The following is a 22,819-nucleotide window of genomic DNA, read 5'->3' as shown; positions in this document are numbered from 1 at the left end:
TTGGAACTACTGTTATGAACCTCACTGCTTTTTCTTTGCCTTAAAACTGCCATTTTCTTTGCTTCAAGGGAATCTTCTATCTTTTTAGAGCAACATGTTTGTAAAGTGAACATGGGCAGGGTCAGGGTTTCATTCGTCAAATGAACCATTCACTTTTGCAAGAATAACCCTTGATGTTTAAGTTTCAACAACAAAACTCAAACTCAAACTCAAACCAACCATGAGTAACAATGATTTTTCGAACCTCTAAACTCACTCCAAAAGTTTTTTGAGACTCTTTGTAATGGGCACCCTCGAAATGCCCAAAATCTGAACCAACTACTAATAGAGATTTTAATGACTTTGCATAGATATGAAACCACATAACATGAACAAGAAGGAATTTATGCAAAGTGGAGATTGAACCACTGCTGAAATTATATTAGTTTTCAAACTAATAAAATTAAATACATAGAAAACTCACTAATTACTCCAGCATCATAAAATACATAACAAAACTCTTCAACTCACTAATTACACCCAATCTGCCTGTAGCTGGAAATGCGCCCAAGCTGCCTGTTAATGAAGTTGATAGCAATGAATTCCAAAGGCCAAACCCCAAGGGAATGACGTTTAGAATCTCACAAGAGAGGATAGATGTCCTCTAATGCCAAGAACAGATCTGTAACTCACACATCCATGTTCTTCTCATATTCCACGTTGCCTAACAATAGCTACAAGCTCTCCTTTTATTCCTACTTCATAGGGTCGACCACTTTACACAAGCAATGTGGGATAAATAAAATAAAATAAAATAAAATAAAAGGCTAATGGTCACACAACTGGACAACTGCTAAAGTGGGAACATTACAGCAACATGGTTCTAGCCCCTTGACCAAGTTGAACAAGGCAATAGATCAAGGAGAAAAGGTGAAGGATAGAAATTTTTTCTGAACACTAAATCCTCCCTTTTGATATCTTATGCCCAAGATGTTTGACAAACTCCCAAGTACTTGTAAGAACTTAAAAATACTTCCACGGAATGTTGATAATAATAATACCAAAGACTCATTACAAGGCTATTTTTCTTTGAAGTGGGAAAGTGGGTAGCAATTAGTATGCCCAGATGTGTCCTACACTCGGAGCTGGGAGAGGGGCTGTAAGAGTATTGTTAGCTGACATGGATAAACATTTATCAATTACAAAAGAGCCAACACAAAAGAGAAAAAAAGGTCATTTATCAAGCTGGATCAAGTGCTCAGCTGCAGAGTAATGTTATTTGAAAAGCAAATTAAACCTATGTCTGCCTACTAAAGGTGGTTCAGGATGAGGTGAGCATGCCTTCCAGTCCACCTACTCCAAAATTATTAACAACCAATAGATCAAGGCTGTACATCAAATGGCTAAATACATTTTGGCCTTTCTTTCTCCCGTTTTGTGCTAAAAGATTAAGAACTGATCATATTTCTAGATGTCACAAGCTCTTTTCTATCTGATTAGTCTATAGTTTTGGCATGAAAAGAAAAAGTACTTTTTGGCTCCATAATTAAGTAAATGTTACTTCTTTATCATTTATCATTTATGACTAGATGGTATTCTCAATGGTGTAAACTAATATGATTTGTTGTAAAAGTGATGAATACTGATATTCACATGGTAACATAAATTGAATGGACCCTTTTGGACCCATTAATTTCTACAAAGTATTGTTCCGGTCTCATACTTTATTGTGGCTATGGCCCCAAAAATTAAATAATATAACCACTGTCAGTTTGAATAACATTGTTAATATAAATTTTAGGATCTGTGTTTGAGAGGTGCATAGCAAGATGAGTACTTAGTTTCTATGAAGGAGCCAGACTATACCATTTACAACTTTATAATTCAGTGTTTATGATATCATTGTACTTGTTATCTACAAAATTTCAATGGCAAGCTAAGGTGATTGTTTGATTGAATAAAACTGCAAACCTTTTTCTAAATGAATGAATGAGACCTTAGTTTGTGTAGTTCTTTTCTAAAATGATAACTGAAAGCTCTTTATATATTAAAAAAGATAAGGCTTAATAAAAAACCAGTTACAAAGGGACAACAATCTGTGACTAAAATCTACATCAAGCGTGGAACATGAGAAACATCACCATTGAAGGTAAATGCCCAAAGCTATATGTGATGAACTAGTTTACATATCTTAAGACTTATATACATATTGATATATCTGTTAAATTTTGACAGATATCAACCTTAAATTACTCATCTTAAATGCTGAAATGATGCAATAACAAATAAAACAAGATAGGTACTTTAGGGTTGATATTTCTTGGCATTTAACAGTTATCTGATCTACTTATCAATCCCCCTAATAAAAAATTTAACTTATAAAGAGTTTGGGTTGAGTTACTGCACTTGATGTTCATGCAGGTTTTCTGAAAGGACAAAGTTAATTTACTGAAAACTACCATTGTCATTCTGAGATCAGCTAGTCAGTTTGTGTGGTGACGGGCTTTCTGAAAACAATCGTTGAAAGGGGGAGCATTGGATTTTGAGTTGATCTGGTCAAGATTTGTATCACAACTAAGTAAATAGTATTTGGGCATTTGCTACAATGTTCAATTCATAATGGGACATACTCATTTAATGAATCCACTAACATATCTCTGAAAATCAGTTGAACTTTTTTGATATATAGTAGCTAAGTCACAAGGTTCGAGTTCGAATTCGAGTTCGGCAACTATAAAATTCGGATAAAATTCGAGACCTCAAAAAATTCGACATTAAATTCGCCCATATAAAATAATTTTTAAAAACTATAAATAATAAATTTAAATTTAGATAAATATTATACAGAACAATATTGTAATTTAAATCGATAAATTATATCTATTATTTATCACATAAAATCGTAATACTATCTAAATATTAAAAACACTATATAAATAATAATATCGTAATATTATCTAAATATAAAAAACACTATATAAATAATAATAATGATGATGTTGATAACATAAAAAATAAAATAAAAAAATATCACAGTATATATAAAACTAATAATATTAACATATAAAATAATATTATCTAAGCATATAAAACTATAGTATACATAAATAATATTTATCACTTTTAGTTATATTTTAATTTGAAGTGCGCTTCAAATATATAAACTTAATAACATTAAAAATTTAAAATGTACCCGACTGGCATTACAATTATTATTATACAAATAATAAAAATAATATTAACCTACAAAACTAATTTTAATATCTAAAAATTAACTATGGATAAATAATTTGAAAAAAGATCATTCATGCATTCTAGTGAAATCTGGACTTTATTTAATCGTGTTTGAAGCTGATTCAGAGGAGTATGTGTCGTTCATCTAACGTGAAACATTTTCGTGAGACGATAAAAACACAGACATTAACCTTTGTGTAATGGCGCTCTACAAGACGATAAAATATCGGACAGGGAAAAAACATGGATTAACGCCTTTGCGTGTACGTAAAAAAATGCGGGAAACCCTTGAAAACATTTTATTAAACGCTGTTTGAAATATTCGTACGAATATTAGGCGAACTTTAATGAATTTTTTGTGCTGTTTTGAAGTTCGCGGAATTTCGAACCTGATGGCTGAAATTCACCGAACTTTGTGACTTAGTATAGCATTATATCACATCTCTGACTTTAGTGAATGGTTTTGCATGATGTAGAAAGATTGGTATGAAGGTCAAATATCACAGCAGTAGAGTCATAACAGATACCAGTAATTAAGCATTGGTCTCCCAAGGGAAAACATCACCAATGTAGCACCCAATTATTGTAGCAAGTGATTGATTTTGTTGGAATATGGCAAGAAGAATTTGTCATGGTCTTGTAAAGAAGAGTGATAGACTTTGTGTGCCGAATTTTCTTATGCAGTTAAAGATTTTTCTTTACTAAACGTCGTTCTAGATTTCCTTATTACGTGTTGATTGTACTGGCCATTGTAGTACCGACTTATTAGGTATTGCAGCAAGTGATTGATTTTGGTGGAACAGGGTAAGAAGCTTTTCTCACGGCCTTGTAATGGGCTTACCAAGAAAAATAGTGACAAATATTGTGTGCCATCACTTTTCTTTCTGCTTTTCCTCATAATTCATTGACTATATGTCTGATGACATATTTTGATTTTTCTTAGCAAACATATGTACCCTTTTATATTGTTAAAAGATGTTTAATTACTTACCACTTCCTTTGTGCCCCTTGCAGTGTTTGAAGGGGCATCTGTTGTGTTCCATATGGCTGCACCTAATTCATCCATCAACAGTTTTGATCTTCATTATGGTGTCACAGTCCAAGGTTGGTTGTCAGAAAAATTGCATTAATTATTGTTCACATTTTCAACCCATGAAAGATGCATATACTTTTTTTTCTCAACTTTTAAAGTATAGCAGCATCAGAAGAGTTTAACTTTGTTGGTGTTTAGGTACAAAGAACGTAATAAATGCGTGCCTTCTATGCAAAGTCAAGAAGCTTATTTACACTAGCTCTCCAAGTGTTGTCTTTGACGGTATTCACAGCATATATAATGGTGATGAATCTTTATGTTATCCAGACAAGGTGATTTCCTTGCAAAATATTTATCTCTGTTCTTTGTTCTCTTTTTATCATTATAGTTCCTTTTCATGCCTTTACCTTCTCATTTTGTTAGTCAGGGTAGTATTATTGCCACAGAATGAAGAGAGTTTTGATTCTTGGCATACTGTAGTTGCTGATGTAATTTTGATCCTTTCTGAATGTGTAGCACAATGATATTTATTCTGAGACAAAAGCAGAAGCAGAGGCTTTGGTGTTGCATTCAAATAGAAGAGAAGGGTTGCTTACATGTGCTATACGTCCAAGCAGCATATTTGGTCCCGGAGACAAGCTTTTTGTTCCATCTCTGGTGGCAGCAGCAAGGGCAGGAAAATCTAAAGTAAGAAGCAGCTTTTCTATATTGTGGTATCAATTATTATGGTATCTGATGATTCTTCCATTCAACAACATCTTTTTCTAGATCATCTGAATTTCACTCAGAAATTCTAAGAACAGGGACAATGTTACGAGTAAAGTTAGAACAGGTAACTAATAGTAGTAGTCTGGAAACTTCATAATTGTTGTGATGAGTAGGGTAAATGTACTTCATATTTATAATCTAATCAATGCTGAGAGAAATTGAGGAGAGGGCGCCATTGCTTATGGAATTAAGCAGGAGTGCAATGCTAAAAGCCTGGGTTAGTGCTTTATGCAGCAAGATAAACTGATGAAGAGATACATCCATCTATAGTTCTGAATGTGTTGGATCTAGCCATCTTTGCAATTTCTTTGAACATGCACATATCTTGGCAGTAATTGTAGCAATAAAATTTGCATTTATGCATTTTGCATTTCATTACTGTCTGAAGGCTGAAACAGGGGCTAATTTCAGAAGACATAGCGATTTTACAAATTATATTGTTCAAAGTGTTGAACGAGTTGTAGGTGATTTGAATTGATGCTGTTGAATTACATTTGTAATTAGTTTTCAGCTGGGCAGAGTAACAACTTCTATAGCCCATAGTTACTTGGAGATTTGTTCCCTAACCATTGGTATTCATCTCTCATACTAGAAACTCATGCCCATTTTGTGTTGAGATAATGGGTGTTGCACACATTGCATAATATTGTTATATTTTTTTTTTTTTTTGTTATGTAATGTTGCCCCTAGATGGACGTGCAACATGTAAAGATTCCCACGGAATATTCTTGATGAGTTGTGTTGTAACATTGTGATAATATTTTATGCAATTATTTAATATTGGGGAAAAAAATTAAATGCCCAATATTAAATGTGGGGTCAGTGGGTTAGGTAGCACATGGTTTATGTAATATCACTTAGTGGTTTTGTGAGACTTGCTACTATATAAGCAGCTACAAGTGTAGTTGTTGTAGAATAAGAGTGAGAAAGGCAAGAGTCGAGCGGGACAAGGCTTGACAGGTTAGCCAAGGGAGCATTTGTGAAAGTTGAAAGCATGGCATGGGATGTGTGGATTCATGCTTGTTCACATAGTTTGCTCGGTTGTGGCTATGGCCATGAAGGTTTCCATGGTTGTATTGCAATGGTATTTTTTATTGAATAATACATGGTGATGGATGCTTTTGGAGGCTGGGTTTTTCCCTCAATGAGGGTTTCCTAGGGTATATCTTGTGTCACAATTTTGTGGGTATGTTGTCTATTCTCTTGCACGTAGATTTTAATTCCGTATTTATTTCAGATCTATTATGGGTTATGTGGAAACGGTTATATTCTTTCTTGCCAAGTTTTCTTACATTTTGAAGACCTATATGGACACATCTGGGAACATTAGGAGACATTTATTTGCATCTCTCTCTGTCTTCTAGAAGCATCCCTTGAAAATTAGTAAACTTCCCATATTTTTTTCCGAGATATCGTATAAATTACACAAGCTTTTCTGAAATTGTTTATATGTGGTTGACAAAAGCTAAAATACCTAAAGAAATAAACAGATAGTCTTGTAATTCCTATTTTATGCATTTTTAAAAAAAATTGTTTCTCATCAAACTTAAAAAAGGTAATTGTAGAAAGAAAGAAAAAATAGTAACTTAAGGCGTATACAGAATTGAAGTTTTATCAATTGGTTGGAAATATAGCTGTCTCCACGGATTAATACACCATGTTTTAGAAAAAACATTCCTTTCTTAGTCTCCATTTATCATCTCTAGTTGATTATGATTTAAAATATTTTGAATAGGATGATGATTTTCATATATGGATACCAATTAATCTTTGCTTTCACTGATATCTATTTCAATTTTTTAAAACATAGTTCACATACTCAGACTTGAGAGAGAATTTATTTTTTAAATTGGCGAGAAGTTGAAAACTTAAATAATACTTGATTTTCTTTAATAAAACTTAATTATTTATGCAAAATATACTAACAAAATGTATCATATTAGACTATAAAATGTTGAGAAAGTGTTATCAATTTATATTTGAATACAAATAGAGTACAAAATTGCATCATCGGGGAATGCAACAGCTAGCTGATAATTGAGATAAATTTATAATGATTGTCATTCAAAATCATCACCTTTGATTGCATATCCATGGTAGTTACAAATTATAAGAATTTGCAATTTCGTCTTCTTCATTCTATTGAAAATTGAGGATTGAGTCTAGTCTATATGCACATTGGTGTGGCTCCTTGTAAATCTTAGAAGGCTACATCTCTTGCTCCATCCCGCAACTAGATGGCAGCGATCCTGCTTTGCCACATATTTGCCAATCTCTCTCTCTTTTGCTAGACCTATCATCCTCTACAAACATGGAGGACTTCTCATCCTGCATAGTTCAATCATTATAAGGGATCAATCTCATCTGGACTAGTAAGCATCTTTGATTTGTCCTCCACCTTCCTAATGTGAAGATGAAGGTTGAATTTCACATAAATTAGGTCATTGAGGTGTTGTTCGGGAAACTTATTGCTCTTATTTGTACAAATGGTATCAAATAAACTCTAGTTGCACTCATAATTAGAGGTGCTTCAAGGCTGAAACAAAACTTAGTGGGCTAGCTTTGAAGATTTCGGTTATTTTTACTCCAATTTTCCCACCAAGATCTTGCAAATAAGATATTTGAAAATTTGTGAGCTAGGTATTTTCTATTAATAATTGTCATTTGTAAGTGGTAAGATATGAATAGCCTCCAAGTTTTGTTACATAGCATTTGGTTGGATTTCCGTTGGATAGAGAGTGGCGAAGAAAAGAGTCTCTCCCTATACTTGTAATTTTGAAACTTTGAAAGGAACCTCAACCTTAGATGTTATTGTCTAATTCATGTGAAAGGTGTTAAAACTAGAGGTCATAAATCAATGAAGATAAACAGCAATAGGAAAGAGGCAAAACTGAAACAATAAACACTAGAAATACCCTAGGAAAACCTTCCTAGAATGAAGGGAAAAACCTAGCAACACAACAAATGATCTTCTTTAGTGATGATAAATATTCAAGTGTACAATGCCTATCGCTTGATGCGATATATACAACTAAAGGAGAGACTCATCACATTCCTATTAGAAAATAAAGCTTAGCATGTTTTTTGTTTTTATCCATGCTTTTATTGGATAAAGCTTCTTTTCTTAGTGTGGAAACTAACTAAGGAATACTTCTGATTTTTTCAGTTTCATTCTTGTTTTTCCTCTGCTTTATGCTTTGAGGAAGCTTATATTATTGTAATTCCTTCATTGTAATTAATGAGAAGTTCCATTTTTCATCTTCTATTTTGAATATTTTCTTCCTACAGCTGCATATTTTGTTCCATCATTCTAGCTAAGATTATTTGCTGGTTAAGCTAAAATTTTGCATGGTACCAGAGCTCAGGGCTACTAGAAAGGAGAATGAATTTTTTTGCTGCAGGGATTGAAGAAACTTAGAGCTTTTGAAGAATGGAATTTTCCGCCTTTACTTGCTTGAAGCTATATTGCTATTATAAATGGAAGCCAAAGATTATGCTTCAGCTTAGTAATGGCAATAGAGGTTGAACTAAATTCCATTTGTCCATCACAGACATGCCAAGATCATGCTCTTTTTGCATGGGTCTTGTCTTCATCTTCTTCTTAGTGACACACAATTTTAGTGGACCTGTTATGCCTTTCATTTCTAGATTTTGGAGAGTTTTCTACTATTAGTGTTGATGCTTCCTTGGTTCCATAGTTGATCAATTTTGTAGACAATTGGCACCTATATTTTCACCTAGCGATTTATTTTTGCATGGTTGAGTAGTGTCATTTGGGTTACTTGTACAGATTTATGTGTCATCTGCATCCTTAACTGATAGATGTTTTGCCTTTGTTTGTCATCTATTCATTGTTTGGGGGCTTCTATCGAGATTATTGTCTTCTGTATCTTCGATTGACATATGTTTTGCCTAGCTTTCCATCTGCTCATTGTTCGAGTAGTGTTGTTGGGGGCACTCATGCAGATTGAGCCTAATTTTTTATCTCGGTTTTAAAGGAGGTTTTTCATTCAGCACTATGACAATTATCATTCAATAGTTGTCTACACTTGTGTATCAAAAGATTCTTTTCTGTTGCATATTTTGAAGGGGGTTTTGTTCCTATTGGGTCTTCCCTCTTTCCTCTTTCCTATTCTTAGGCTTTTGTCTCCTTACTTAGACTTAAGGGGGGGTGTTAGAAAATAAAGCGTAGCATTTTTTTGTTTTTATCCATGCTTTTATGGGATAAAGTTCCTTTTCTTAGTTTGTAAGCTAACTAAGGAATACTTCTGATTTTTTTAGTTTTTTCTCTGCTTTATGCTTTGGGGAAGCCTATATTATTATAGTTCCTTCATTGACATTTTTCATCTTCTGTTCTGATTTTTTTCTTCCTATAGCTGCATATTTTGTTCTATCATTCTAGCTAGATTATTTGCTGGTCAAGCTAAAATTTCACAATTCCAACCGAAGGTCACTCCAATTTCCCAAAATGTGACTCTTTATTACAATTACAAATACAACTCTTCGAATTTCCATGCCTCAACACATGTCGAATGACACATGTCATTACATTTAATATTATAATTTAAACATAAGTGTCTTTTTCAGCTGAAGGTGATAATAACGGTAATAATGTCCATATTTCTAGAGATCAAGATCTCTATCGCAGCTACAATCTTCAACACTCCCTCTTAGCCAGAGAGAGATCTTTAGCTGAACAATCACACAAGGCTGCAACCAAAATGTCAATGGTAAAATCTCATCACATAGATCCTATTAAATTCATGGAATTACTTAACACGAAAACTTATAACAATTACTCATTGTTAATAATCATGGAATCATTCAACATGAAAACCTGTAACAATTACTCATTGTTAATAATCATGGAATCAGTCAAAATGACAGATTTGTAAGACTCACAGCTAAGCCTTTAATCATAGAATCTCTCAACATGACATCCAACTCCCATCATGGAATCTCTCAATGTAATGACATAATGGACTCTCTCAACATGATGTTCATAATCGCATAGTGGAAGAGTTGTCATAGCTGATCTTACAATCTCATTTGTTCACAAGAATAGGTATAATAAAATAGGACTTAGTTCCATGTAAGTCTCAAATCTTACAAACATCACAAGCATACATAAGAGTGACAGGGATTCCAAAAGAACTCCCTCTTAATTATGAAGCCTCCCTCTAAAGCTAAAACATCCCTCATAATCATTGCTTTTCTCCTGCAGCAAAAGTAGATATTAATGACTTATAATATCAATTCTAATACAAATCAATATTAGAACATTCACTATTCCTAGTAAAAGGACAACTCAAAAATAAATTGCAAGAAGACACCATGCATAACATCAATAGTATTTATCTTCTGAATATATTTCTTCGCAAACTCCATTATAATCCCAAATGCATAATTCAAGTGATTCTTCTTTCTACTAGGGCAGTTCTTTCATTGCCAAAGAATGGCTTCTTCAAGTATCCATCCAAGAATAGCTTGACCTATATGTTCCACCTTTGAAATGAACCTCGAGTTCTGACAACTTCTTGAAGTTCCTTTGTCGTGCGATCCTCCTCGACTTATGTTTTCTTGTCTTCCTAAATTCTCTCTCTTTGTGAGAGATTGTCTATCATTTTCTCGATAGTCAATGGATTAAAAAATCTTGAGATGTTGCCTTTGAAGCCTTTTGATCGGTAAGCAAAAAAGTCATCGAAAACTTTGAGAGTGGCTTTATCTAAAAGTTTCGATCCTTCAATGATTCCACACCATATATTTCAAATGACGCTTATGGCTAGCACCCGATAAAAGAACATATGAAAAAGTTTGCACTCGAGATCTTTCTCCACAAAACCACTCATTCCACAAGATATTCCGATGAAAGAATAAATGAGCATGGTTACAAGAAAGAAGTTGAAATGACAGATAAACAATAAATTATATGAACTGATTTCAAAGAAAGATGTTTGAAGAAAAATTCCATATGAAATGACACAAGAACATGGATATGCGATAAGTCAGCCCAACGAGCATATGCAAACACATAAAGACAACATAAATGCAAAGCCATGACATATGAAGAGCAAGCCAACAAAAATAACGCTTGAGAGAGCCACTGAATATGCAAATATGAGCGGATCAAAACATTAATCAAAACATCGCATTGGTATTGCATGAACTCCAAATGATTATTCCAAGTAGATGGAGAGAATGGATATGCCATTTGGAGAGCATCCAAACTTAATCCTTACATATATTTACACGAATATGAACTTCAAACAATCATAGGCCATGAGTTGAGTAACAAGAGATGACAAATCACAATCAGCATGAGCACATGATGCACGGGATATCAAAATGAAAAAAGAGAGGAGACTCTTCAAAGAACGATAAAACCAGAGTATCTGCAAAATGCCATAAAGAATCGATGCCCATATGCACTCAACTTTTACAATAAAGAACGCGATAACTCAATTGTTGAGAGATAGGATGAATCCAAAAATTTAAAAAAGAGTCTTTAACAACTCATACACTGCCTATACATTAGGCGGTGATGATTGAGACAAAAAGACAACAGTCATAACACTCACAAATAAGTGAAATTTTCTCACAAATTATCATAAAAATAATAAACAACATTTAGCTTTAGATTCATTTTATGGCTCTTATCGACCTGGCTCTGGTACCATGTTAAAAGTAGAGCTCAGAAATCAATGAAAATAAACAGCAATAGGAAAGCGCTAAAATTGAAACAATAAACACTAGAAATACACTAGGAAAACCCTCCTAGAATGAAGGGGAAAACCCAACAACACAACAAAAGATCTTCTTTATTGATGATAAATATTCGAGTGTACAATGCCTATCGCTTGATGCGATATATATAACATAAGGAGAGACTCTTCACATTCCAACCGAAGGTCTCTCCAATTTCCCAAAACGTGACTATTACAATTACAAATACAACTCTTTGAATTTCCATGCCTCAACACATGTTGAATGACACATGTCATTACATTTAATATTATAATTTAAACATAAGTGTATTTTCAGCTGAAGGTGACAATAACGGCAATAACGTCCATATTTCTAGAGATCAAGATCTCTATCGCAACTACAATCTTCAACAAAAGACCCTTTTTAATCTCCCCAATAGTATCTGCAAAGTTATCACAGAAGAAAAACTTTGGTTTTAGGGAGTTCCCGACTCCATAAATGAGTTGATGGAGTTGATCATTCCATTATTTGTCAATGACCTACTACATGGGATCAAATTTGAGATGGCCTCTTTGACTCTATATAAGGCCTTGTAAATGTATCCCATTAGTTTTTTCTTCCCTACTCAGCACAAACTTTTACTAGAGGCTCTAAGATCTATAAAATATTAATAAAATAAAATCTATCATTAGAGATGCTATTTCTATATCTATTTGCGATTAATGGCTATAGTTAAAAAATATGTTCCTCAGTTTTCATTACCAAATTGGGATCAATGGTTATTGCTCTAGCTACATCTGCCTTCATCCTCTCCAATTTCTTCTCATCCAATAATACAAGGGTTGCTTGCATTTCTTGTTTTGCCTCTTCTTTGGCTCTTTCACATAGCTTGGCTCCTTTGCAAGGAATTAATGTGATAGGGCTTATTTGTAATGCCCCCATCTTTTTAGCAACTCAGTGGAGTTCTTAGCCTTTACATTCTCCAAAGGCTAAGTGGAGAAATAAGAAATTGATTAAATTAATTTTTTATAAAGTCATTAAATAAATTAAAATTAAAAGGTGATTTAATATTTAATTAATTAAATTTATTATTGTATTGTAAGGAGAAGCTTCTAGACAGTGCATTAATTATTGGAAAGGGTCTAGTAATTTAATTTTCTAGAAGCACAATTAATTATTGTATTGCTAGGGAGGAGTTTCTAGAGAGTGCATTAATTAGTGGCAGGGGGAAGCTTCTAGTAAATGCAATTAATTAATATTTTATTTCCTTCTAGAAGGGTGAAGGAAAAGTATAAATAGAGGTGGGAGCGTCATGTTTAGCATCCAATTATTGTGAATTGCATTTGATAAAAACTTGAATGTGTGAGTTACAGATCTGTTCTTGGCATTAAAGGACGTCTATCCTCTCTTGTGACATTCTAGACGTCATTCCCTTGGGGTTTGGCCTTTGGAATTCATTGCTATTAACTCATTAACAGGTAGCTTGGAAGCATTTCCAGCTATAGGCAGATTGGGTGTAATTAGTGAGTTGAAGAGTTTGTTATGCATTTGATTTTATGATGCTAGAGTAATTAGTGAGTTTGCTATGTATTTAATTTAATTAGTTTGAGAACTAATATTATTTCAGCAGTGGTTCAATCTGCAGTTTGCATAAATTCCTTCTTGTTCATGTTATATGGTTTCAAAATCTATGCAAAAACATTAGAATCTTTATCAGTAGTTGGTTTAGTTCTTGGGCATTTCCAGGGTGCCCATTACGGTGGTATCAGAGTGGTTTCTTACCATCCTGTGAGGTAGGAAATTTATATTATTGTTAGATTTGCTATTACATTTGGAGTGACCAGCACTTTAACATTTTCTAGCCATGGACAGACATAGGAGGACTAACAGTTCTAGAAGTCAGTAGAGTAATGACAAAATTAGTGCGAAGATGAATGCTTTGTGTGAGAGTATGGAGAAACTTGAGCTTCATTAACAAAAATTGAGGGAGAGCTTTTCGGATCTAGAAACAATTGAAAGTGCAGTGAGGTATATGGTTTCTGCTTGTAGAAGGTGGAGATCGAGGTTGCAGGGAAGGAAGTTTGAGTTTTCTGCAACATGAGTCCCTATTTCAAGTGTACCTATATTTAGTACGACACCTTCTAGTCCTATCTGCAGTGTTGATGATGGATTTATTTCATAGGGACATGTGGTTGTGTCAGTGCCAGCAGAGGATAGCAACACCGGGCTTCAACAAGTTGAGACTCCCAGAGCTATTGCTATAGTTAGTGTAGAGACAGTTGATGTAGTTGTTACCGCTAATACTTTCGACTCTCTCAAGGACAAGATTATTATTGGAGATTTGTATGTGAGATCTCATGGTGTTGCTACAGTGCAAGAGGCAGTTGCTTCCTCAAGTGGGATCGAGACACGTATAGAGCCACCCAGCTATGATGTTGGTGATGTGGGTGTTTCAACGGAGTCAGTAGATGTGAGTTTACGCTCTAGTATTATTGATTCGCAATTTGGTGTTGAGTCAGGAATGCGAGGATACTATCATATCAACAGCTACTTCTGTGTTAGTTGAACCATCCAACGAGGAGTTTAGCAGTATGCATGCAGTTGTTGATGTGTGCTCTAATGATGATGCACATGTTGATGATTATGAGTTTTCATCAACTACAGATTCGGTTCAGTTTTCTATTGCGGCAATTAGTGTTGTTCCTATGTCCATATATCTTGATGTGACTACACCTATTGTTGATACAGTTAGCATGAGTGCATATGGTTTGCGTATAGCTACATCTTTTTCAATGCATGTTGGTGATGATTAGGATTCCAATCCAATAAATATTATGTGGGTGGATACAGGGAAGAAGAGGTTTCATAGATCTTCTACAAAGTTGACTTCTGGTGATATTTTGACTTCTACATCATCAATACAAGTTTTGGGTGCTAGGCTGTAGGACATGTGGTTGGTTCTGATGATGCTGGTTTGCAGTTGGTTTAATGTCCACATGGATGTCACATACTACTTCATTTGGGATCCAAGTGGAGAGTGGAGTTCATTGTGTTGCTGGATTGCTTGAGGACAAGCAATTTCAAGGAGGGTGGACTGTAATGTCCCCATCTTTTTAGCAACTCAATGGAGTTCTTAGCCTTTACGTTCTCCAAAGGCTAAGTGGAGAAATAAGAAATTGATTAAATTAATTTCTTATAAAGTCATTAAATAAATTAAAATTAAAAGGTGACTTTATATTTAATTAATTTAATTAATTATTGTATTGCAAGGAGAAGCTTCTAGACAATGCGTTAATTATTGGAAAGGGGGAAGCCTCTAGTAATTTAATTTTCTAGAAGTAAAATTAATTATTGTATTGCTAGGGAGGAGTTTCTAGAGAGTGCATTAAATATTGGAAGGGGGAAGCTTCTAGTAAATGCAATTAATTAATATTTTATTTCCTTCTAGAAGGGTGAAGGAAAAGTATAAATAGAGGTGGGAGCGTCATTGTTTAGCATCCGATTATTGTGAATTGCATTTGATAAGAACTTGGATGTGTGAGTTACAGATCTGTTCTTGGCATTAGAGGACGCCTATTCTCTCTAGTGACATTCTAGACGTCATTCCCTTGGGGTTTGGCCTTTGGAATTCATTGCTATCAACTCATTAATAGGCAGCTTGGGCGCACTTCCAGCTACAGGGAGATTGGGTGTAATTAGTGAGTTGAAGTGTTTAATTTAATTAGTTTGAGAACTAATATTATTTCAGCAATGGTTCAATCTTCAGTTTGCATAAATTTATTCTTGTTCATGTTATATGGTTTCAAGATCTATGCAAAAACATTAAAATCTTTATCAGCAATTGGTTCAGTTCTTGGGCATTTCTAGTGTGCCCATCACACTATTGAGATGAATGGTGCCTCCATTACGCTTCTTGTTTTAGAAGAGGATTCTTCTCATCCAATAATTCAAGGGTTGCTTGCATTCTTGTTTTGACTCTTCTTTGGCTTTTTCACATAGCTTGGCGCTCCTTAGAGGAATTAATGTGATAGGGCAATTAGGTGAATGATGACTCCATTATGCTTCTTGCTTTAGAAAAGGAAAATTAAACTCCCATGGAGCAGTTGAAGTGTGGCATATTATCAAATGGCATCATGGCTTCTAGTAGGATGACATTCAATTGAACAACTTCCATTTACCGATTTTGAGCTGGATGCCATTGTCTGCTAATTGCATTATTTTTAAAGATAGAAAAATAGTGTTTTCTTCTTCTACAGCATTTTCACCTGTTATGCTTCTTATTGTTGAAGAGCAAATTACAATCCTTGGATCAGTTAAAATGTGACATGTTACCCATTGGCATCATGGCTTCCAGTAAGATGACATCCAATTGGAAGCTTCCATTTGCTGATTTTGAACTGGATACCATTGTATGCTAATTTGTTGTATTTTTAGGGGAAGAAAAAATAATGGTTTAAGGAATATAGTGATTTGAACATGAAATAAAAAAAATTATGTAAATGTATTTCACATGTTATACAATAACTGAATAACAGTTATTCATATATTTAATAAAAATGACTCTTTTACCATAAAACATAAACCCTATGATTAGGAAAAAAAAGTTAAAACAACCACCATTCCGAAAAACATATGTAAATCAACAACAAAACTTAGTTTAATCAATTCAATATATTTATAATTGTTAATTTTACACATTATAAAGAATTTAACATGCAAAAAATAATTTACACGCATTTTGGAAGAAAAGAAAAAATGATAATTGATTACCTTGGAAATCCCAAATTTCTCAAATTTTCTCTTCAAGACTACCATAACATCACTGGAGTTCACTCGAGATTGCTCAATCTTGTTGTGATCTTATCCTTTTAGGGCGTAGGTCTTAAATAGGAAAAAAAGCTATATATTTTCACTCTCTAAAACATGTTTTTCAGTTTCTGAATTACATGTTTGCATGACACAAGTTTTACTGTTGGAGCTGCAACGTGCTTGTTAGTACTTGTGTGATTCAAAGGGTATAACTCCTAGAAAATTTGGTTTGCAAGACACATGAGAAAGTTCAAAAAGATTGTGTTTGAATAAAAATGTGCACACACCAAGTATTTGACAATGGAGATTTGTTAAATTATGCTTTGAAATGTTATATTTTTAGATTCATAAGTATTTTAGTATTTACATTCTTTAAATATTTTTATATTGATTAGTTGGGTTTTCTGTTAAGTGCCCCACAATTAATGCTCTATAAGTGGGGGTATTGCTGCAATTGCAATTCATTTTGTAGGGATACCACTATAGCTATCACACTTTGCCTTATAATCTACCAGCAAGGATATTACATTCTTACTATTAAACCTATGGAGATACTGCTCTATTCTCATTTCAGCCTTCTCTAGCATCTATATCAAATCCTTCTCCCATAGAACTACTGCTTTCCAGTTCCTCCACCTTTCATGGCTTGAATGCTACTTCCAGTTCTCATCTCTTATATCCTCCTGCAAGGGATTTACTCCACGGTCCTTTTCATCATTTCCTCCATTACTCCAGTAAGCTCCTCTTGCTTGAATGCTTCATTGTCTTCCTCCTCTTATGTTCCTCTAGTGCACTCATCTTGCTTGAACACTTTTCACCTTCTCACCTTTAATTTATCCTGCAGTCCATCTACGCCTTTCATCCATTTTCTTCTACATAACTCCAGCATGCTCCACTAGTGTCAGCTCTGGTACAACCTCATTTTGACCAACTGCATCAGGACTAAACTTTCAGCATGCCTGGTGGCCCTAAGATGTCACTTGGGGTGAATTGAACCTTGGTCTCCAGCGTGACAACATAGTGAGCCAACCACTTAATCACAACCCTTTGACATTTTATATCCTTTAAAGTTGCATATATTTTCTAAAATAATTATATATTTCTTTGCCATCTCCAAGAACCTACCCCCAACCATTTGTTTTGGAAATGACATTCTAGTAACTTTGCCCATCTCTTTTATGATTTATCAGTACTAGTTTCTGTTTTTCAGTAACTGATATTTTGATTACTTCATGGTTTCTCCTTATCCTTGACACCATCCTCTGCAGTAGCCTTTCTTACTATTTACAACAATGACTTAACTGTATACTCCAACCACAAAAAAGTGGCTAACAAAGGCCATCATACATCATTTTAGTATGCAGTATTGTTAAGATGAGCAACTGAAATAATGAACTCTGACATTGCCAGTTGATTCTCTCGAATTGTTAGTTCTTGCAGAATTTGGATAGTTTTGGCTATGAAATTTCATATTGGATTATAGTCTTCGTTCTTGTTTTCTGTTCCTGATCTGTGGCTGCAATTCTAATGCATGGAACTCTTTTGTTAGTTTATCATTGGTGATGGGGAAAACAGGTATGATTTCACTTATGTGGAGAATGTGGCCCATGCACATATATGTGCAGAAAAAGCACTAGATTCAGTTCCAATTGATAGTGAAGATTCAGCTGCAGGCAAGGTATTTTTAGTGCTATATAATTTAAATTGTAGGTTTCTCCTGGTGGCAGATTTCATTTATCAATGAGCTGCTGAGTTACTACTGATGGATTAGATTTTATGTTTACTAAAATTGTACAGGCCTTTTTCATAACCAACATGGAACCAATAAAGTTCTGGGAGTTTATATCTTTGATAGTGGAGGGTTTGGGTTATCCAAGGTACCATTTACACCCTGAAAATAATTGTAGCTCTTTTTATATACATTGCATCATTTCTGTGTGAAGCATCTGTTTTTAAACAGTCTTTATTTATAGTACAACTGCAGAAGCTTTGAATGGATCCATAAACAGAAAACATCCTTGACTGGTCAAAATACATGTGTGCTGTACAAGCTATTTGGTTGTAGAAAAGTGACCTGTTACACAAAGGCGGCTCTAGTCTTCTGTTTATGTTGTGGAGCAAAAGACGAGTTCTCGAGTTGGCTGTTTTTAGCCAGAATGAAATGTCTTTCACATGCTCTTCTCTGCTGTTAATTTTCTTACTGTAGTCTCTGAAATGTTATGTGGTGGGATGCATATGTTACCGAGCTTAAAAACCTTTTGATTGCAAATTCTGACCAAGCAGTGAAGGTTGACTAGGAGAAAATCCAAGTTGAGTTAAAATTGACTAAAAGTGGAAGCGAAATAACTAAATGGAGAGGAAGGTTATCATTATCCTATATCAGTGTTTCCACCTATTTCAATTTTGTGACCTTTGCTTCCGTCATTAATCTTTTGTGCAAAGATGCATTAATTTTATTTGGTTTGCCCAGCTTCAGGAAAATCCACCTTGTTACAAAGGAATTTTAAATGCTTCCAAGAGAAAATGATTAATTGGCCTAAAATCCCTTGATGTAGAACAAGAGGTTAGGGTAAAAAACGTTTTCTCTTATTGTGCAGCTCCACTCAGGTGTTGCAGGTGTGCTAAGTTGATAGTTTGGTGTCCTTTATGGTCAGCTGGTGTGAATTGAAGGATTGTTATCTGTCACTGCCTATTAGTCCAATATTTACTTGTAGACACAAATTTGTGCAATTCTATTTGCTGGACAAAATATTAGAATAGTGCTGGACAATTACTCTAAAGTCATTGAATTGGTTTCCACTGTCATATGACTCATAACCTGCTTATACAACTTATATCCACATAGGTACTAGGTCCGATTTACAATTTCTGTCTGTCACTAGGATATCATCATATCAGTGCGTAGCTTAGGGCATACCACTGCTCAATGAGGAAGCCAATTTCGAGATATGAGGTGCTACATAGGGCCTTAAATTGCAGACCTGGCTTGATAATTTAAGGTGCTGCAAGGAGTAAAATTACTGTTACCAGAGGCTTATGGGAAAGCTGAAAGCTAGATGACTTGGGCAGGCTTCCCATCACACTATGATCAATAGGGCGGGGGACCTCTTATACATTATGGAAAGTGAAGTTGAGTCAATCTGTTCAGCTACTCAAAATTGCATGTCAAAACTCTTATACTGCCATGCCAGCTCCAGAAATATCATCAACTAAATCTGATTGTGTTGGTGACTAGCTTAGATTCTTCCAGTTTGAATCAAATCTCTTAACGACAGTGTCTGTTTTCAGATCCAAAACTGATTTACATTCAAATAAAATAGATTTTTTTTCCTAACATTCACCATGTTCAAGTGTGAATGCACTTTAAAGAATTGAATTGTTTTCCATCAATTGAACTTAATTAATATCCCTGGTAGTGTATAAACATACAAGGAATATTTCATAATGGAAAAGATGGAAGGTTATTTTGATTCACATGAATGCATCTGAATGATCAAGCTCATTCTGAAAGCTCTCTCTCCTACCTCACTGTTTTAGCATACAATATGTTATATCTTTTGTGATTGACTGTATGCACCTGTGATGAACCATCTTCTGTTGTTTTACAATCCCATCTTCATCTTTGCTCAGATATACAGAATTAGAAACAGCTAGAGATTTACATACATAATTTGCTAGCTCCATAGCTGAGGAAAAAAATAACTTATAAGTGTGTGTGTGTGCACGCTTGTAAATTGGATCCTGCATTGATAATATCAAGAACCATATGATGTCTTGGCCTAGCAGATATAAAAACATGCTGCCATTTGCCTATTAATTGACCTATTCTAATATATGATTCGTCCCATGTGGTCTGTTTAGTCTACTGTCATACACAATATTCCTCATATGATTTTCAATAGTTTAAATATGAAGAGACTTGAATTGCTCTAATCTAGTGTGTTGGTGTTTAACAGTATCAGATCACTGTACTTTGCAATCATGTCATTATATTAGAGATACCAGTTATTTTTTGGCTTTATATTTCAATTGTACCTTGGCTTGCTAATACCATATTCTTTCATGTCTCCTCGTGGATTCCAGGCCCAGGATTCACATTCCCTTAAAAGTGATGATGCCAATTGCCTACATGGTTGAATGGATTTATAAAAAGCTTGCTGCATATGGGATGCCATTGCCTCAATTCACACCATCAAGGATGAGGTTGCTTACTTGTTCTCGAACATTCAGTTCTTTGAGAGCTCAGAAGCTTCTAGGATATGTACCGGTGGTATCTCTACAGGTGGGCATTGACCTAGAATCAATAAAGTAGATACTGAACATTTAGTTTTTGGTTTGAGACAGTAAATTTCAAATAGCATTATGCATTCGGTCACCTGAAATATTTTCTTTGATTCTGCAGCAAGGAATTAAATTTACACTAGAATCTTATCTGCATTTGAGAGCTGATGTACCTAGCACAAGGAGTCGAAACATTGATGTACCATCAAAGGCATACAAAATGCTCAGAAATGAAAAAGGTTCATAATTACCTGATTTTATTTGTTATTCTTATGAGGGTGATGGTAAATGCAGCATTGTCTAAATTCCACCTTGTTAATTGTGCAGTTGCAAATATACTTCTGTGGAGAGATGAGAGGAAGACAGCTACAGTAGCAGTCGTCTTAGTAATCTTTTTCTACATGTTTTTCATCTCTGGGTTTACGGTGATGTCTGTTATGGCCAAATTTCTTCTGCTGGTTGTTATGATTTTGTTCATCCACAGTTTTCTACCTTCCTCAATGTTAGTATTTTTATAGTACTTTTCTTGTGTCATTTGTCTATTTAATGCTTTTTATCTTATATTAATTTAAACCGTTGTTAATATAGCATAAATTTACTCTGCAGGTTTGGTTTCACAATTGAACAAATTCCTTCTTCCTTTTTTCAAATCAATGAAGAAAATGTAGAATGTGTATCTCAGTGTGTAGCATTTGCATGGAACTCAGGAGTTATAATCTTGAAAACACTAGCACAAGGGAAAGATTGGACCTTGTTTTTTAAGGTAATTCAAGTCAGGGTTACTGTGAAGAGATTTGCATTTTGTGCAGGACATGATTTGATAGTAATATGCAAGGTTTCTACATGGAGTCTTAAGGACTTTTTATTTCCTCGTCTTTCTTATTTTTTATGTTCTTCATACATGGAAGCTCATACAAAAATTTAATATTTTGGCCCACTAACTTCTGTGACTAGACAATGGTGTTTCTGCTCTTTCTCAAGTTTCTTGGAGCATTCTCCTTATCAACGATAGTTGGAGCAGGTAAGAAACATGGAACACCCAACTCTTTTTCTCTTTGAAATAACTGTAATTTTTATTCTAATATCTTCTTTTTTGTACAGGTTTGATTTTCATGTTCACTGCATTCTACATATATGAGCAAAAGGAAGAAGAAATTGATGACATGCTCAAGACTATCGCTGTTGTTCCTTTGAAGTTGAAGGAACTAATATCAAGCAAGTTACCAATCTTAAGATCATTACTAAAGTAAATGTAATTTAATGGTGAAAGGGTTTTGATTAGCCATCAAAATATTGGGGATCTCCAGGTTTATCTTCTTTATGCTGGCAAATTATATGAATTTCTATCACCATCTGTCTCTGTCTTTGTTACTTACGCCAATAATGTGGAATGGATTGGATGCGGCTCAAGATTTGAGAGTGCTTTTTTGTACATACACGAAAAGGGCTGTTGATCTACAGGGGGAGAACTGGTGTTAGCAGCATTAAGTCTGATTTGGGCAACAATTTGGTGTTGCCTGCAGTGCAGAATATACAATCTTAATTTAGTTGCTTGCCAGAATTTTGTGGTTGAGGAGTTTTAACTAGTTATTTGAGGGAATAATTATTCAATTTTGGATGGTATTAAGATGATTTCAAAAACTAATGTTGTATGCAACTGTGAGGGCCTTCATCTCTAGATCAATCAACTAGGTCAATTGAACTTGTAACTACTGTATCTCATATTGGTACCGATAAAAATTCAACATATTTTCTATTCATTAAGTATTTTAAATTTAAGCAACATAAATAGCTTAAATAATGGATTGGGATAAACAACTTGAGTTGGATTGATTGTATTTGTTTCAGTCATACTTTAGATTATTTTGAGCTTGATTCACAGTGGTGCTTATATACTCTACCTCCCCTTAGGGGAACCATAGCAAACTATCCATGATTATTTTAAATTTTAATGTATGAGTTCTAAGGTTACAGGCAATTCAAACACAGTCGATTGCTTTGCAAAAACAC

At 34.3% G+C, this 22,819-nt stretch overlaps 1 protein-coding gene across 1 annotated transcript in view; it reads left to right on the top strand.

Annotated features, from left to right (window-relative positions):
- The window catches only part of LOC149579986 (3beta-hydroxysteroid-dehydrogenase/decarboxylase-like), a 30,232-nt gene extending 7,663 nt beyond the window's left edge, over window positions 1-22,569 (top strand). Inside the window, exons 2-12 of the mRNA XM_089788285.1 lie at window positions 4,228-4,317; window positions 4,445-4,578; window positions 4,763-4,933; window positions 18,078-18,206; window positions 18,326-18,405; window positions 20,612-20,810; window positions 20,931-21,048; window positions 21,137-21,311; window positions 21,416-21,572; window positions 21,764-21,830; window positions 21,911-22,569. Coding sequence (XP_089644411.1) covers window positions 4,228-4,317; window positions 4,445-4,578; window positions 4,763-4,933; window positions 18,078-18,206; window positions 18,326-18,405; window positions 20,612-20,810; window positions 20,931-21,048; window positions 21,137-21,311; window positions 21,416-21,572; window positions 21,764-21,830; window positions 21,911-22,059 — 1,469 coding nt within the window. The 3' untranslated portion in view covers window positions 22,060-22,569. The remainder of the gene's footprint in view (window positions 1-4,227; window positions 4,318-4,444; window positions 4,579-4,762; window positions 4,934-18,077; window positions 18,207-18,325; window positions 18,406-20,611; window positions 20,811-20,930; window positions 21,049-21,136; window positions 21,312-21,415; window positions 21,573-21,763; window positions 21,831-21,910) is intronic.
- Window positions 22,570-22,819: the final 250 nt, after the last annotated feature.

The sequence above is a fragment of the Cupressus sempervirens genome, chromosome 1, assembly GCF_028749045.1.
Source record: "Cupressus sempervirens isolate cs-2001-9-10 chromosome 1, ASM2874904v1, whole genome shotgun sequence".
Lineage (NCBI taxonomy): Eukaryota > Viridiplantae > Streptophyta > Pinopsida > Cupressales > Cupressaceae > Cupressus > Cupressus sempervirens.
Note: the sequence above shows the minus strand (reverse complement) of the source record. Positions and strands in the feature narration are given on the sequence as shown.